This window comes from Drosophila simulans, chromosome 2L (assembly GCF_016746395.2).
Source record: "Drosophila simulans strain w501 chromosome 2L, Prin_Dsim_3.1, whole genome shotgun sequence".
In the NCBI taxonomy this organism is placed as follows: Eukaryota; Metazoa; Arthropoda; class Insecta; order Diptera; family Drosophilidae; genus Drosophila; species Drosophila simulans.
In genome coordinates, this window is record NC_052520.2 from 11,135,741 (window position 1) to 11,153,995 (window position 18,255).

General features: G+C 46.2%; 1 protein-coding gene across 8 annotated transcripts in view; it reads left to right on the forward strand.

Moving 5' to 3' along the window:
* The window catches only part of LOC6731964 (protein abrupt), a 46,522-nt gene that overhangs the window by 26,140 nt on the left and 2,127 nt on the right, over positions 1–18,255 (forward strand). For 7 of the 8 annotated variants that reach the window (XM_016179989.3, XM_039298470.1, XM_039298475.1 and 4 more), the window contains one exon: positions 17,548–18,249. In XM_016179989.3, coding sequence (XP_016024643.1) covers positions 17,548–18,249 — 702 coding nt within the window. Of the gene's footprint in view, positions 1–14,809; positions 17,467–17,547; positions 18,250–18,255 lie in introns of those variants that run through there. The other variant, XM_039298474.2, reaches the window with a different exon arrangement.

Genomic DNA, 18,255 nt, shown 5'->3' on the forward strand with positions numbered 1-18,255 from the left:
TCGTGGGGCGGGCAGGGGGCGTGGCAGGGGCGGATACAAACTTGGCCGGACCAACTGGCGCTGTCTGTCTGCTGGCCATTTGGCGTTTGGCATTCGGAAGCTAATGCGCAAAGTTTCTTTCGATTTGGTTCGGTTGGGTTCTATTTGCCAGCTGCTCACAAATGCACTTCTTTCCTCTCTATCGTTCATCTTCTGACATTTCCTTGGACTGCAACGCCAAAGTGGCTAAAAGAAAACAGTCAAATATGGCCGGGATTGCATTTTCCGTGGTCTAAATGATTAAATGATATGTTATGTGGCTAACGAAATGTTGTTTAATGGGATCTCATAAATAACTCGATATCTTAAGTTAAATTCAAGCAAGATATACAGCATTCTCAAATACCAACGATTTTCAATCGGAAGTTGAAAACTAAATCCTTTTATCAGATCCATGTGATTAGTGCTGTCAGCTGCATCGCTTGCCTAATTATATTTTTGTGGTAAATCTGCTGACTGCTATGCCACGTAAAGGATTACAATCTGCGCGCCAGATAATTTGCTCAGGTGTGTGGATTTTGGCTATAGAGACATTTAATGACGTACGCTGCCAGGATCCCGACCATTACCCCACTTTAGGCGTCCTGGAACTGCGTGAAATGCGTTAAATTAGCAGCCGGCAGCAAAAGGAAATAAGCATGCGAGAAACATTATTTCTCAGGTCAAACAAAACGCACCCATGTGGCTCAGAAGTGGGGTGGTGTTTAGTTCGAAAGGTGCGTGCTGGCTCCTTCCCCAGCCAACAACTGCCTTATGTATGTTCTGGCCGGCATTTGTTGGCGTGTTTGCATTTAATAAATTCGATTAACAACGGAATAAATACGCTTAAATGCGGAAAATAATGAAAACTAACGAAAAGCGTTTTGTTAGCCGTTGCCCTTTGTCGGCGTCGCCTGGGCGCCGCTTTCATTCCATCCGGCATTCAATCATTCCATTCAGTTATTCATTTTACGAGCTGTGTTATTATTGTAAATATGTGTGTTGCTGTTGCTGTAACAAATACAAATACATTACGTGAATAAACGCACCCATTATTTCATTTCATCAAGAACCATTAACGCCAACACGCCGCACACTTGCCTACATACATACTTAGTTGTAGTTGTATCTGCGGGGTCCTGCTCGGTCCCGTTAACTCACCGCGCCTAGTGTGGCCAGCTTTGCTTACGAGGCACCAGCCACCCACTTTTTCCATTCACTCCACCCACCGCCCATTGCCCCCAATCAAGCTGCTGCAAATGAGCGAAGGACATGAAAATGTTCAAGTAGATTCACACACTTGCACTAACACATACGCAGATACACTCCACACATGGGGGCCCGCAAAACTTTTGCCCGGATAATGAGTAAAATGATTGGAAATACATTTGCAGTGCGTGCGGCTGTCGCATGTATCCGTATCTTTGTATCTTGGCCAGCTTCAATCGTTCAATGTATCCTTGTCCAAGACATTGTTATGTCATCTCAAAGTTGGTGGCAGTGGGAATGTGGGCAGAAGGTTGATGATTCCCGCTCATGAAGCGGTACTTAAGCGGAGGAAATCCATTTCCTTAAGTTTTGTGGTGGAGGAAAATTGATAAGGGGAATTTACAGCAAGGCACTATGTTTAGCTAATAAATATTTAATTTAATAGATAGTGGTTTTGGCTCAAAAAGGATTTAAAAGATAAAGATGCAAAGTTGTCAGCTCCATTTTAAATATTTGTGAAATCCACAAAGGTTTCCGCACTTTTAACTGAATAAAAATCCAATAAATTGATGGAGTCAAGCTCTTCAAATTCTCTGCGCAAAAGAATTCAATTTTTGGCAACTTTACTCTAAAAATGGTTGGAGATAATTTTCAAATATATATGCACTAGATGGGTATATATAGTTTGCACCAATGCCACGCCCCGCTTGCGAAACTGAACAAAACAAAAATGTTATCAAATTAATTTCAAAAACTCCATCTGCTGCACGTCACACTCAAGTGAGTGTTGGTGAATGGATGAGTGTGTGTGTGTTGGTGAGCGTGTATGCGCGTATGTGTGTGTTAGCTGGATAGACCACCCTGGCCTATACGAGCTGATATATATGGACTCGTATGCAGGAAGGCTGCTGGGCAAAAGTGCCAGAGCCGGAGACACTTTCGGTCCGACGGGCAGGAATTGGGGGATGGACCGAAAACGAAACCGAAACTAAAAACTTTTGAGTTAAATTCCCGCTCTAATGTTTATGTAGATGAGGGATTATGTCATTGTGCGCCCCACACACACGCACCCACACACACACACACACGCTCTCCTTCTCTTGAAGGAAAACCAAAACCAGAAACCCAGCAACGGACAGCATGGGACAGGTTTCCACACATACATCCTATATGAGAGGGGTGGAGCTGGCTCTTCCTTTTTCTACTGAAAAACCCATTGCAACACTTGAAAATTCTAATTTTCTGCTTAAACTTCAAATGAAATTGTTTTGCACGCACACACACACAAACAGTTTGGAAATAGATGCGAAAAATGGAAATGAAAAACCATTATTATTATGTATGTAGAAATAGCTCTACAGCTCTATCCATCTCGTTCTTGGGCACAACAGTGGGTGGTGGATGGTGGGTGGGTGGTTGGGTGGTACAAGTGGACAAGTGTTTGCCATAGGAAATACATTAAATTTAAACAAAATTCCCTCTGCTTCTGCTTCTTGCCGCTTTCTACTTGAGCTTAACGCACACAGACACACAAGTACCGGGGCCCAAATGCAAAAGTTTTGCTCAAAACTATTTCGTTTTTGGGCAGGGTTGAATTTTGGGTTACCAATCCAAGAATCCAAAGGGTTGAGTGCGGCCCTTTTTGCCACGTTGTATTTTAAATTCAAGTGGTCGTATGTAGCAACAAAGCATCCGTCTGCCCACACAACCAAGCCCAAGCAAATCCATATCCACATTCACCATCAGCTTCCTCCACCTCCACAATTGTATGCTTAAGGATTTCGTTTACTGAATCCGAATCCGAATCCGAGTCCGTTTCAAATGCGAATTTATTTCCAACGAAAATATTACTAAAGTCAAAGACAGAGCTCTTTTGCCCCGCACCGCAGTGCTACCTTGGCAAAAAGGTCATTTTTGGGCATAGAATTTACATAAATCCATATGGATGCCGTCCATGTGTGTGTGTGTGTGTGCGAGTCTCGAGTTCAGTTCCGCAGCCGAGTCCATTTGAAGTCCTTTTGGCCTTCTTCGGTCCTTCGGCTTCTCTTCGTGCGACGCCTGCAATCTGTCGGCATTTTTCGCTTATCACTCGGATTTCGTTCACAGCTTCTATTGATAGCTACACTAATAAAAACTAATTGTCATATTGACGGAATTAAATGGAAATCAAAGTGACTTTATCAATTAAACAGATATTTGCAAACATAAGACAAAAAAGGATTGGGTTTATTATACGTTATTTTAAATATCGTACACAGTTTCCCGAACTTACTATGAATATAATGAATTTTATTTGTATTCATAAATCACCTTATCTTGCAGTCCCTGTTTTATATTCAAGTGTTGTAAGTGATTATGTATATTGTGTTTTCCCCAAGTGTATTAGGAAAGGTTCAGCAGAAGAAAATGTGTGCGTGCGGTTTTCAAACGGATGGCGAAGACTTCGCCTCGACTCGTCCTTTTTCCATTTGACCCCGATGCCAGCCAGGATCTGCTCCTTCGCTTCCGCCTTGCGTCTTGCCTATTTTGTGCCACTCCCGAGAACTCCCTGCCGTCCACCGCCTCTGACGCATTGATATCCCTTTTAATGGATGAATTATTGCCGCACATGCGAAAGTAGTTGCTGCCCAGGACTTCACCCCCTCGAGAAGAACAGGGTTTCCACTCAGCGTCCTGCGCTCACATATCCTTTTCACACAGACACAAACACAAGACGGAGCATTTGTTTGCATTTCATTTCCTTCAGATCCATCTCTGTGTGTCTTTCGCATCCCAATGACTGGGATTTGGTTGTTTGTGGGGTTGCAGAATGGTAGCCCAGGATGGGGGTTAGTTGACAGCCCATGCTGGCGGGTCAGTTAATTAAGGGCGGACGTTGAGCAGAAATAACTCTTTTGCGGCTACCCAAACCCGTTTTTGATACACAAGAATTTAGCTGCGCGGGAATGCGCCAAATATCCATAATAATTGAAGGATATTACATCAATAAACCACCACGTACACACTCACATATCGCTGGTTGAGTCCTGCATTTTAATATTTCCAAATATCGCACTCGCACACACCAACACGCATCCTGGCATATAATTTAGGCTTTGACAGGCGGCCACCACCTACAACGAGGTTAAATGTGCGTGTATGTGTGGGCGCAAAGGGGCAAATGGGGCGTAGGCGAAAGGGGGTCGTAGGGGTGTCAGTCAGGCGGGCATTCGAGCGCCAACAGCCGACGCCATAAACTAAATTTATTGCAAATATTTCCTCAGCAATGAGCAATTTGTGCGATCGAATCCTGCGCCTAAGTGGGCGCGCGGGTGGGGATTGGGGCTCGCTCATGGGTCAAGGGAGGGGCTTTCTGGGGGTGGGGGTTCGTTATGCCACCCGGCGAACGTGTCGATGATGTATTTCCCCTGTCCAGCATTTGACCCAAGCCGGAAGAAAGAAAAAAAAAAAAAAGAAAACACGGTGTGAGAGTACCGGCTTTACCAAATAAACGAGAAGAAATCCCAGGCTAACTCGGCATGAAACGAAATTAAATTCCTCTTTCGTGCAGTGTTTTTATTGATTTAGCTGGCCCAGCCTCAAACCTAAATAGTCTATATTATTTTGCACTATTTATATTGCCAACTAAGCTCTAACACAAAAAGAGTTCCCCGCTTTTTGTCAGAGAATTACACGCAAAAACCGAAAAGCCGGGAGAAGTAGTCAAATGAAATTACTCATACGCCCAGTGTGCCGCAATCAAGCCCACACACTCACACACAGATAGCGAGAGAAAGAGAGCGCTAGACAGGCCGACAAAATGGTTGGCCAACGACAACCAAACAACAACTAAAACAGCAATAACAAACATGAATTTTAACAAAATACAATTTCAATACAATTCAAACTTTCTAACACACACACATACAAGCAAACATGCACGTAGCTAGGAAAATATACACATACAGACGCAGCCACGCATAGCAAAGCGAGTGAAAGGAATAGAGATGGCGCTACAGCATGCCATCGCCCGCTTTCCAAAGGGGGATCCTATTTAACCCCCTCCCTCCCAACAAACCGCAGTGCCAACATCGCCAGTGCCCAAGCCACCGTCAATCCAAAAAACCCCTTTTCGGCCACCCATTCACTACGCCCCTGAACCCAGAGCCGTGCGAATATGAAACTAAAACTTCCTCTACTCATTTCCTGTCCTGCTCCCAACCGCATCGCCTGCTGATGATGAATAGAATGCGGGGTGGGGGTGGGCCATGGGCGGCGAAATGGGGGTGGTGCGGGAATTTAGCTGGGTGCAAAAACTATCTCGACCGACTGTCTCGCCAGTTTTCAGTTGCGTTCTAAATTCATACATTCATTACCATCGCAAAACCACCCACATGCCCCACAAACACCCCACTCTCCATTCGCAATGAAGTTAAATACAATCGTTGGTCCGTGTCCAAGGGGGGAGGGGCTATTGGCGGGGGTTTAGGGTCTGCAGTGGGCGGTGGGCGAGTAGTTCGCTGCTCATAAAGTAATAAATTGTACCGTAAATAGTGCGGCGCAAGTGTTCGATGGAAGGACGGATGGCTAGATGGTTAGATGGATAGGCGAAGGTTCTATAGTTGGATAGATGGATGTGTAGTGTTGGAGGTGGAGGGGGTAAGGAGGGCGATGAATCGGGTTGAAAAGCCGGAAACTCAAGCTGCTTTTGGGAGGCGGGGAGAACGGTTCGACCACTGACTGAAGCAATTCATCTTTGACTCGGCTCTTCTTTCAGGCAAAGAGGTCCTTTCAACAGCTGCTCGCAACCGCAAAGGATCCAGCAGGCAGCTGGAAAAGGATTAGCATTGTGCCCTTAAAATATAAGTGTCCGTTGGGGTCTGATTTGAAGTCCCCTTCAATTGGGTAGCCCAATTATGCCTGAAAGCTTGTGTTTTACTTGTTAGTACATTTTAAACTTTAATAAACTAAAAGGAATCTTAACTGATTTCTGTGCAGAATTTATGGATTATATTAAAATATAAATTAATGATGATTAATCAGGAGATTAATTTTAATTTACTATTTCATTTTTAAATTCACAAATATTTTAAAATACCTCCTTGCACAGAATGATAATCATCGTGAAAGTTCGGAGCGGAGAGTTAACGAAACTTCTTGAGCTATTTATGCTATTCATTGAGTTTGGCAACATCCGAATCGCCACCCATCAGCAGTAGTAAATCCCCGACAGCCACACCAACTCATCCGCCCTCTCAGAAATCCAAAGAGTAACCCACACCCCGGATCGCCTAATCCCCGGCAACGTTAACCACATACGACCGCATCGTTCATCATTTGGCCGTGCGTGCTGACGCCTTTTTGGGGTGGGGATGGGTGGTCCAGTGGGTGTTCCAGTGGGTGGTGCGAGTGATAGGGTGGCTGGGCATCAGGCTGCAGCCTGTACTAATGAATTACGCAATCTAAAACTATGTACATTTAATTCAAATTCACAAAACTGTACGCCAAACTAACCGAGACGAACTCCCCCACCATCCCCGCACACGCACGCACACTCTCACATGTATATGCAGACGTCCATGTGGATTTTCACACACACACACACACTGACACAGTGGGACAAACTTTGGGCAAACTTTTTTGCTGCCTCGGCTGGCGTCGCTGCCTCGGCTGCTGTATATTTTGGAATAATTCAAAGCGAATACATTTCGGACCCTCGCCCATCCGAACATCCATCTTCGCTCCAACCCCATCAGCAGCTGGCCGGAGTCGGGCTTCGAGCCCCACCCCCTCCTCACTCCCTTTCAAAAAAACCGAAACCCCTGAAAGCGACGCCCCTGAACGGCCTAAGCATTTTCGCCCATTGCCCATTGCCATTCCATTACCGACACCATTGGCGTCAACGTCAGCATCCATCGCACATGTCCTTGCAATTGTTCCGAGTCCTCCCAGGACCACCCACTGAACCCCCCACCCCTCCACCCACCACACTAACACAGCCGCACTCACACAGAAAGAAGGAAAACACGAGAGCGAAAGCGTGCGCAAAAAGCAACAACAAGTTAGATTCCCATATAATATTCGTACACACTTTGCAAACATGTTTGTCGATGATGTATTATACAAAATGCCCATAAAAAGGCCCGCATGAGAGAGACAGAGTGCCCCTTGGAAAAAGGGATAGAGCTATGGGTGTACTCTATGCTAGAGTGAGAGCGTGCGATGGCGTAATCGTCGTTTGTCTCTCTACAAACATGCAAGTGTGTGCGTGTGTGTGTGTGTGTGTGTGCCACTAAATCGAAATGCCAAAATGCCCATTTCTATTCCATTCCATGGCTCTAGAACCCCGCATAAGCGATACAGACATTTCGTTTTTTGGGGTAATACATCAAACTAGCCGCATCAATAGCACACTCACACAGACAACCCTTATATCGCAGTATGCGTGTGTGCTGTGTCCGTGTGTGTTTAGTTGCATGAGGCAACAAGGACAGCGAAAAACAATGGGCCAAGTTAATACGAGCGTGTGTGCTAGTGTGAGATGGAGAGTGTATGGAAAAAGAGTGAAATACTTCATGCAGAACCGAGCCAAAAAACCGAATCGAATAGAACAGACAATGAAGCAGAGGAAGACGAAGTAGTAAGGATATGGACAAGTTGGGGAATGGGGACGTGGGGAGGTGGGGCTCGGGCAAAAAGTTCTTGCCACCAAAAGTAAAGGAGATAATCTTGGCCAAAGACGAAGTGAGGAGCGAATTGCTTGCCAAGAACGAACATCGCTCACCACCCCTTTCGTACCCGATTCGAACAATTCCAGCACTCACCGCCCTCACCCAGCCCCCTCGGCCCCACCAACCCCCTCCCCCCTTCACCTTGTGAACTCCGTTCTAATGACCGCCAAGATAGAATGACATTTGGGGCTGTCGGCTTTCATTGTTGGGTCCGTTCTTGTGTTGTTCCTGTGTGCCTGCATGTGTATGTGTAGCTAGTTGGACGGCTAAGTGAGTGTGCGGCTGTCGAGAAGAAAACTTTAAGTACACAGGACCCAAGGAGTCGGGTTCGGTTTTAAACCAACCAAAAGAACAGTGGAACCACATTGGCATACTTGTTTTATATAGAGATGAAGGATCATTAGTCTAATTTTTTGCAAGACTGCTCATAAAGCGGTGGTATAGGAGTGCATTAATCATATGAACGAGATGGTTTAGAGAGAATTTTAAAATCTACTCCTTTTTCAAACTAAAACATCGTTACAATTTTATTGAATATGATCAACATTGTAGAACAAAGCAAATGGAAGTTGTAACGAATCTAAATGGATTCTTTAAAATTCGTTTTGATTGTAGACAGTTGATTTACAATACAACTTTTCCCACAACTACATGATAAACTTTCACATTTCTATACCTTATATTCTGATTTTGTTTTAGTTTTTTTTAGTTTTCTATTTTGCCCATTTGCGATCTTCCAGTAGTAATCAATCTCATTTCTCACCACTGTGCTTGAGTCTCTCGCTCACAAGAAAGATGGCAAAGGGCAACATTTTGGCAATAAGACGCCTTCTTCGGTCCAGGCGCACAACGCCACACAATCGCAATCCTCGAGAACCCAAGCACTGACTGGGGGCGGGGGGCGTGGCCGTGGCGGATGTGGGGAAGGGGCAGCTGCGGTCCAAGTACGTGAAAATTGATAGATGAGTTATGGGGCCGAAGAGTGAGGCCGAAGGGTTCGCATGCATATGTCCTTACACGCACACCCACAGCGAAAGAAGAGGAAGCAGGAGGAGGAGAAGAAAGGGAAAGGGAAAGAGAGAGCAAGATAAAGGTCTGTCCCCCTCAAGACCTATCCCCCCCCCCCCTGTTCCCGCTTCACCAACCCCCTTCAACTGCTCGTGTAGTTGATTCTGTCTGTCTGCCTGTCCGTCTGTATGTGTAGTTGGGCTTTGCAAGTGGCAATGAGTCCGAAGACGTTCATGTCCGTCCCAGCTGTCCTTTGGCTGTCTGTGTGTGTGTGTGGCTGTGTGAGTGTGTGTGGCATGCACGTGTCTGTGTGTGAAGGCAAAGCATTTTTCAACGTTTGCCTCGGCAGCCGGGGGCATTAAAAGTTTTCGTATTTATTTTGTAGTCGGTTAACAATATTCCTTTGCTGTCTTACCCGAACCGTACCCCCCACCCCCCATCCGCTCACCGACCCACCCCACCCACCTAAGCTCGACCGTTCGACCCACTCACACACACACTTGCACACTGGCATAGGGGACACACGTACGTGTAACAGTTTTGTAATTGTATGCGTGCGTTTTGTTTGCGGACGTGGTCTCGTGGATGTCTTGGACTTCTTACACACGGACACACACACGAACGCGTGGCAAAGTGGGGACATGTGGGGGCATAGATAATATATAGTACATGGATGCTTGAGTGTCTCAATGTATGTATGTACGTCTCTGTGTGTGTGTGTGTGTGCGGGTCGAGCTGAAAACTTTTATGTGTAATACATCAATTGCAAAAAGATAGCCAAATGCTGTTAACTTTATATACAACTCATACACGACTGCTGTGCTGTCTTGCACATGTATGTGTGTGTGTGTGAGTGGGGTAAGTGGGTGGCTGGGTGGCTGGGCAGTGGTGTTTCTTGGTGGTTCACGGGGAGTTACTTACGCTCCTCATGCGGCGCAAGTAAAAGATACATTTATTATGTGCGAAGAGCGATGAACACAAGCGATTTATCCTTTTTAACTTGCCTGTTCGCTTTATCTCCGTGTGTGGGATTGTGTGTGTGTGTGTGTATTGGAAGAGGGTAATACTTGAGTGTGTGTGTTTGTGTGTCCCAACTGGACCACCCACATCTGGACCGAGTGACTAATTTATGGGCACCACCAGCTTGGCTCCGCCGCTTAAGCCCGGCTAATTTCGATTCTGGCCCGCCTAAGTAGGCAACACTTTCTGCACGGCATTTTTCTTAGCTGGTTGGCAAGCGCAAGTTACACACACTCGCCGCAATCATATTAAAAACACGTTGGCCCACTGAAACTTTTCTCATTTCAAAAGTTAAAAAAAGAGGGCAGACAAACAAACGGCATTATCGGCCGGGTCCCATCAACATTCGTCACAGGCCAAGGAGCAGCTGTCCCTGGAATCCTTGAGTCCTGTATCCCCAGCAAAAAACTTCTCGACTTGATCTTGGCATGTGTCCGCCTTGAATATGCATTCGAGGCGTCACTTACAATTTGTTTTTTTATTCCATCCCGAAAACTGCGTTGTCGATGGCGAATGTCAATGCTCTGATGTCGGTGTTTGGGAAATTCAGGAAAAATTGGAGGCAGATTGCCTGTGGGAGGGTAGGTGGCCATCCTGCCAGTTCATATATCACTCGATGTTGCCTCCCCTCCCGTCTTGCCGGAACTCCTCCACTGTCGTCACACATGCTCAACGGCAATTTCGCTTTCAATTTCAAATGCTATCTATGAGGGAATGCGAAACGAAGTCCTCGCCCACACTAACAGTCATACGTATATGTATGTGCAGGGACAACAAAGATAAAAAAAAGGTAACGAAAGGGTACCGAATACCCCAAATACCCTAACAACCTAGGGTTACTCTGCCTACTGTAAGATAGTTTAAAGGCTAGTTTAAAGTAGGATTCATAAGTTTTTATCTATGAAGTAGCTTAGAAAGGCTCAATAGCCTTAAGGCCAAAAATGGATTTTAAACTTTCTATAGTGTAGTATTCATTTTTAAGAACCCCTTCGATTTGGACTGCAAACTGATTCTCCGAACATAAACACCCTTTGAAAGTGTATCTTGAAAGAAAAGTGGAAGAAAGCAAAGCGAACAAGCAAACTTGTTTGCAAAGTTTAAACAACATTTCGTTTGGCTTTTGGCTGGCCGTACGTGCCAATGCCCCGCCCACTTTTCCCGCCTCCCTCAGCGGACAAAACTTTGCCATTTTTTTTCAGTTTTTTTCCCCTGTTTTTCTTTTGTGGCTGCGTTTTATTTATAAGATAAACAAATGCAGAGATGGATTGTCCCGGCATGTGTCGTCTGACATCTGGGCAGCGTTGGCAATCTAAATTGGGTTTCCCGATACATATCCTGACCAGTTCGCAGTGTTCCTCATCCCTGGGAAAGTAGATAGCCCTGAAAGCTAATTAACTGAGGACAGAACGGGAGTGCGTATCTAATGAATTCGGTCAGCGATTTTACGACACTTGGTCGCATATGAAATTGCCGGCCGAGTAATCCACTTTATCCATAATTCAATCACAACTATTATTTTGGGGTCGGAGATCGTAAAACTGCAGGACGTCGCCAATTTGTATCCATCAGATACTTGAGACGCAGATACTCACCCGTTTTACGACACAAAATTCGCCAAATAAAACGGACCATAAAAATTAATAAAAACGCAAGGTCCGACCGGCAATTTTATAGTTTTATTATCGGCCAAGATTTCGGATTAAGACCAATTCTGGTTACTTTCAAAAATTCAAAAGCAATGGAAATATTGCTGAGCGTGCGGTCGTAAAAATCTGAATGGGTGGGTCAGACTGACCAGCCCGAAAACCATTTACCATCGCCCTTACCGACCGAAAAAACTTATTAAGTAATAAATTCCAATAAGAACAAAAGGCCGAACCAAATTACAGGAGGCTTCGGGGGGCGAAATATGCATAACAGCAATAACAATAATAATAATAAGCGAGGTGATAACGATCGCAAGACATCGAGAAATGACCGTTAAACACACCTACGACGCACCCTTGGCAACCCTTTTGACCCCCGACCCCTGATCCCTAACCCCCGGACAGAGACAAAGCGCCGCTCGGAAATGTTTACACATTGGCCCCCGGGCGGAACGATGGTGGCTATAATGGTATCAATGGGCCTGGCCCATTGACGCGAGTGATTTATATAGAAAAATTCATTATTTGCCGGCACCTCCTTCTGCAGTCCATTCTCGAAATGCAAAACGAGTCCTGAAACGCGGCGTAAAGGGAATAATAACTATATGGAGCGGCGGTGGTGACTTCGTTATAATGGCCCCTTGGCGCGAAAGGAAATGTTACCCGGGTCGCGTCGCCGCTTTATCTTTAATAAAGCTAATTTCTATTGCCGCTAACAGGACCGCGACATGCGAGTCCGTCTCCTCGCACGGGGATCGGAATCTCAGGAAGTCCCGTAGTCGGACTGCGATTGAATGCTCCGCTGGTAATTGATGTGGGTGCGGAGGTTCCATCGACCATCGACCATCGTCCGGTGGTCCGATGTCTTGCATAACCCGATGGGTTTCCTTAACGCGAATTGGCACAGAAAACGCGCTCGCATGCGGCCATAATTGATGGCCAGGTGGCAGTTGCTCACCAAGCCCTGGATTTGGAATAGGTGCACACGCCCTGGAATATCTTTAATCGCCGAGGTTTCTTTGTGAACGGAAATTAACAATTACGAATCTCGAATGGATCATTCTAATACTTAAGAAATGAAACGCAGGCAATAGTTTGATGGTATGAATCGTAACATTTTATAGCCAAGGGGTTCTCCATCCACAAAAATAGATATTTATAATGCATAATTATTAGGAAAAATTAGGTTTTGCATTTTATATTTCATTAATTATGCACAGCCACCGAGGTGGCCAAAAATAAGACGGGCAGGAATAGCCCAGGCCAACGCACACGGCTCCAAAGGCTTCACCCTGGGAGTTCATTCCTCACACACCTGTGCCCGTGTCGTCCAAACGCATCTTTCACAAAAAGTGCACTTGCCGAGGGAAAAAGGGCGGGAGGAAATCTTACGCCTGATTTGATCCGGGCCACACAATGTCCTCTTTCAGGACTTGTTCTTGTGGCTGTCACTTGCAGGCAGGAGCAGAATGCCTCACACACGCTGCCTGGCTGGCTGGCTGGCTGGGTGACATCCTTTCGGTTTCCTCAAATGTGACAAATTCGAAATGTGCTTGGCTGGTCAAAGGCGATCGGCAGGATGGCCCATCCTGTCCTGCTCGGCCAGGTCGGGATGGGATGGCATGGTTTGGGCTGTCCTGGCTGCACTTGAGCGCCGGCCAATCGACGAGGAGCTCGGGATGTTCTGTTCGCCGAAGAAAACTGTGATGCGGCCATGCATGTTTCATGTGCATCTAAGCATATGCCAGCTCATTCGAGAGACAGGGCCAGCTATATAGATATGCAAGCGGGTTGGGGGATTGTGGGTATGGGGATCCTTGCATATTGCATTTTCCATTTTATTCGATTGGATTTTATTGTATTTTTCACTTGATATATTTATGCAGCCGAATTGTTTGCCTTCTCCCTTGAGTTGTCACGCACAAAGGCAGAGCTAAATTGTTTAATTTGATTTCAGGTTTTTTTTTGTTTGATGCGAGGGGAGGGTGGGGAGGAGTCGCCGCCTTGCGTCATGACCTGCACGCCCAATTCTGCAAAGCCTCTGGCCATCCCAAAAATGACTCAATATTTCGATTCGATGGCCCTTCTGGCATGGGCCTTGGCAATTTTGTAGACATTAAATTGCGTTTTATTTTTCAATATTTATTATTATCGAATATTGAAACGAAACCGAACTGAAAGTGGAGGTGGAAATGGAAATGGCGCTGCAAATGGGAGCGGGCGGAATGCAAAAGGATATATCCGAATCGGGGACGGGGCCAGGTGTGTTCCAGCACGCCACTTGGATATGGTCTGCATACGTGTGTATATGCACAATCGCAGTTCGCATATAGAGTTGTACGACCGTCCAATCCGGCAATGGTTCCATGGCACGCGATACGCTTCTCCAACCCCCAAACTCCGTGATCCACCCTTTTCCCCAGGGCTATGCCCACTCGAATCTGTGCGTTATGCAGTCTTAGAACGGAAACCACCGAACACATCATTTAAATTGCAATCAAATATGTTTTGATTAAAACGAAAAAGTCATGAAGTTAGCACCCAATAGGCGAGGGGATAATATCTAAATGAAATAAATCCCAGCATTTGTGAGTTTCACTGTAGCCATAGAACTATTGTGTAAATAATATATATCAGTTTTTAGTTGTTTAGTTTGTTTGCACTTTTTTGTAAAATAATTTAAATACTCATTGCCTGCCTGCCTGCAAAAAAAAAAAACAAAAATGAATGTATAATCATATATACACTTAAATATACTTAAATATTACACGATATATTTGAACTGATGCGATTGGCTAAACAAAGAAAGATTGTCTTACAAAATATTGGCTTAAACCGTGTGTGTGTGTGTGTACTTCCGATTCAGGCGGTAGTTGAAGCAATATTCCAAACTCTAGAACTGAATGTGTTCCCAAAAAAAAAAATAAAAATATAAAAATCGTCAAGAAATTGGCTCTAATTGGTAAACCCAAAAGTGATTATAAATTTCGAAACAGAGTCGCGGTTAATTCAGTTCTGCTGTTGTTGTTGTTGCTGCTGCTTATGATGGAACTCAAAATTGACCCCAAAAACACACACACGTTCCACAATTGAAAATCCAAATTGAAGCTGGCTAATGAAACCAATAGCACACCTTTATGTAGCCTCTGATTTTCGATCTCTCATTGACTTCCTACTCTCCCCACAATTGGATCGCAGGCACATTCCTGAATGCCAAGAGCGGCATCAAGCAGGAGGTGTTGGAGCCGGAAACGGAAGAGGATGCAGTGCAGCAGCAGCGACCGCACGAGGCCCATGCCGCCGACCGTCGTCCTGTGGCCTGTAAGCTGGCCAAGCTGATGCAGCAGCAGGAGCAGCAGCAGCGTCAACTGTTTGACCAGCGGCGCAGCCACCACCAGCCTCACCATCACCACCAGCCGCATCATCATCGCCACCACCATCATCACCAGCAGCGCATCAACAACAATAACAACAATACGAAAAAGAACCGATCGGCCAATTCCTCGCCCACGCCGTCGGCTCGCTCCTGGAATGACAGCGAAGAGGATCAGGACATGGACTGCAGCAGCGGCAACCAGCAGCAGCATGCGCAGCAGCAGCAACAGCAGCACAATAGCAACGAGGACGAGGATGATCGCTCCTCGTCGGCCTCCTCGGCCATTTCCTTGACCATGAAGAGAACGCGCCAGGATAGCGAGTCCACGCTCTACCAAACGCTGCTCATGAAGCAGGAGCAACACCAGCAGCAGCACCAGCAGCAACACCAACAGCAGCATCAGCAGCAGCAACAGCAGCAGCAGCAGTATCTGGACGAGCTGCAGCAGTCGCACCAGCAGCAACTGACGGCAAATCTGTTTATGGCCAGGACAATAGCTCTGAGCAGGTCACGAGATTTTCCGGAACTCTTTCAAAACACCATTGCCGCGGCGGCTGCGAATGCGACAGCTGCATCGGCCAGTCCGGGTAACAATGCCAGTGGACCCGGTCAGGTGGTGGCAACCGGACCCGGACCGGGACCAGGAAGTGCTGCACCCGTGGCCGTGGGAAGTGGCAGCGGAGCGGCAGCCGGAAACAGCAACTACATGCTGCCATGTCCGCTGTGTGAGACCCCACTGGAGCAGCGGGTATTCCGGCAGCACCTGGACCGACACTATCCGCGCGACAGTCCCGTCTGTCCGGTGATCGAGTGTGGACGCCGGTTCGCGCATCCCAATTCGGTGCGGAATCACATGCGCATCAAGCACACGCTGCAGTGGGCCAAGATGAAGGCCATGCGGTCGTCGGGCGGCCCCTTCGCCGGCGGTCCGGACTTCAAATGAAACTGCGAGGCCGTGGGCTAATGTTACTCCGCGTAGTCACGCTAAAAGCTTTCTAGGTTGCTGCTTCTCAGTCAGTCACAATGGCGACAATAAATCGAATCTAACTCGCAATTCACGAGAAATCACCCAGTCTCGAGACACTCGCATCTATCGTAGATAGCCAAAAGTAGTCCAAGACCCACTCGGAGTCCCACTATAACTAACAGTAACTGTAAGCGCACGAGAGATCCTTGCCCAAGGGCCAACTACTGCTGCACATCCTGCCCACCAGTCACTGAAGCTCCTCCAAGTGGTCAATTAGTTTTTTGAAGTATTCATTTTGGTCCATAAAAGGTTTCAGTCGGGTTACCAAAAAAATGATCTGGGTGTCCTTAACGGAATTGTTACCAAAGGATTCAATACAATTCGGTTCATTGTTTATTATTTATGTAGTATATCCATATACAAGTATTAACAATTGAAAATTCATGCTTTCAACAAACGGTAAGATATATACCAATGATTGCAGAGGAGCTCCATGATTGGCGGCGATGGATGAACGCTTTGGGCTAGGAAACTTACAACAATTATTACGTTCCTATATGCGATAAAGTACATATACTACAAGTGCAGCTCTAATGCGTTTACCTAAGGCAAAAGTAAATCTCAAACTCTGAATTCCTTTACACTAGCTAATGGAGATCTGTAGGTTTGGGTTCCAGAAACGCTCCAGTTAAGCATGTGCAGTATTAAAGTAAAAGCTAACGAAACCGAAGAACTACACACCACAAGAATAATAACATTAATTCATAGAGTTACATAAGCAAAATACGTATGATTAAGCCATAGAGGGTGAGATAACTATGTAGATAAAGAGCTAAAAATGAGCAAACAAAGAAACATGATATATAGAAATATATAAAGTAGTTATTATGAATATTGATACTGAAACAAAATAGAATGTGCCTGCGTAATATATTTTTAGCCAAAAAAAAGTAAAACCAAAAAATGAAAACTGAAAAACAAGTAAACCAAAGTTGAGCATTAAAAAGAGAGATACGAACGAAAGTGAAAAATAAAAACAATGAAAAACTGAAAACGATTTGTATTAGAGAAAGTTCAAAATTCAAGGAGATATTTTTTTGTTGATTACCCCTAGGTTCACTAAGCTGTAATTCGAATCAATTGGCGGCATAACACTCCAAGAGCAGACATACGTAAAAAGGTTCCTATAATGTTAATCAAAAACACACTAAAAACTCCAGACAAAACTGGCTAAATGAGGTCCATCGAGATTGCATCCCGATGCTGACTAAATATAAATTCTATTTCGAAACGGACAATTTTACAATTGTAGTTTATAAAGCCCAAAGTGAAAACAAGCATATGTACAGCGATTGTACAACCGTTTGTATGCCATTTTAGTTTGCGAAATTGTCTGAGGGGCGAAAACAAATGTATCTAGTACGAGTATCTTGTATCTGCGCGTTGCCTGAAGGAATGTATTTGAAGGCGGCGGCAAATCTATTTTGGTGAACAATAAAGAGCAAACGAAGACTAGCTGGCTTTTCATTGGTCTCTCTGTTAGCGGAACTTCGATGAGCCCAAGACTAATTTGTACCTTAATGTGTCTTACAGTTTCCCGACGCTCCCTGGAAATGCGCGTCCGAGCCACAGATCCGCGTCCCTGCCCCAAGTGCGGAAAGATCTACCGCTCCGCCCACACACTGCGCACCCATCTGGAGGACAAGCACACCGTGTGCCCCGGCTATCGATGTGTGCTCTGCGGCACGGTGGCCAAGTCCCGCAACTCCTTGCACTCGCACATGTCGCGCCAACATCGCGGCATCTCCACCAAGGACCTGCCCGTCCTGCCCATGCCCAGTGCTTTCGATCCGGAGCTCGCCTCGCGCCTCCTGGCCAAGGCAGGTGTCAAGATCTCTCCCGCTGAGCTGAGGGCCAGAGCCTCGCCCACCGGCGGAAGTGGCAGCAGCGGCGGAGGCGGCGGAGGAGGTAGCAGCCAGGCCAAGTTGGATTTAAGCAACGCTAGCGGTGGACCCATGGACGATGCCGAGGACTCTGACGATGATCCCGAGGACCTGACCACGGGCAACGGCTTGTACGGAATGGGCGGAAGCAGCAGCGACCTGAGCCGTTACCACGAGAGCCTGTTGAGCAACTTTGGGCACGCCAGGATGCGAAATGAGGCGGCTGCCGTGGCGGCCACTGCAGCTGCTCTTGGTCAACCCAAGGACTTGGGCGTTCAGCTGCCGAACAGCAACGCGCCTGGACAATCCCTGCTGGACACCTATCTGCAGTTCATCACGGAGAACACATTCGGTGAGT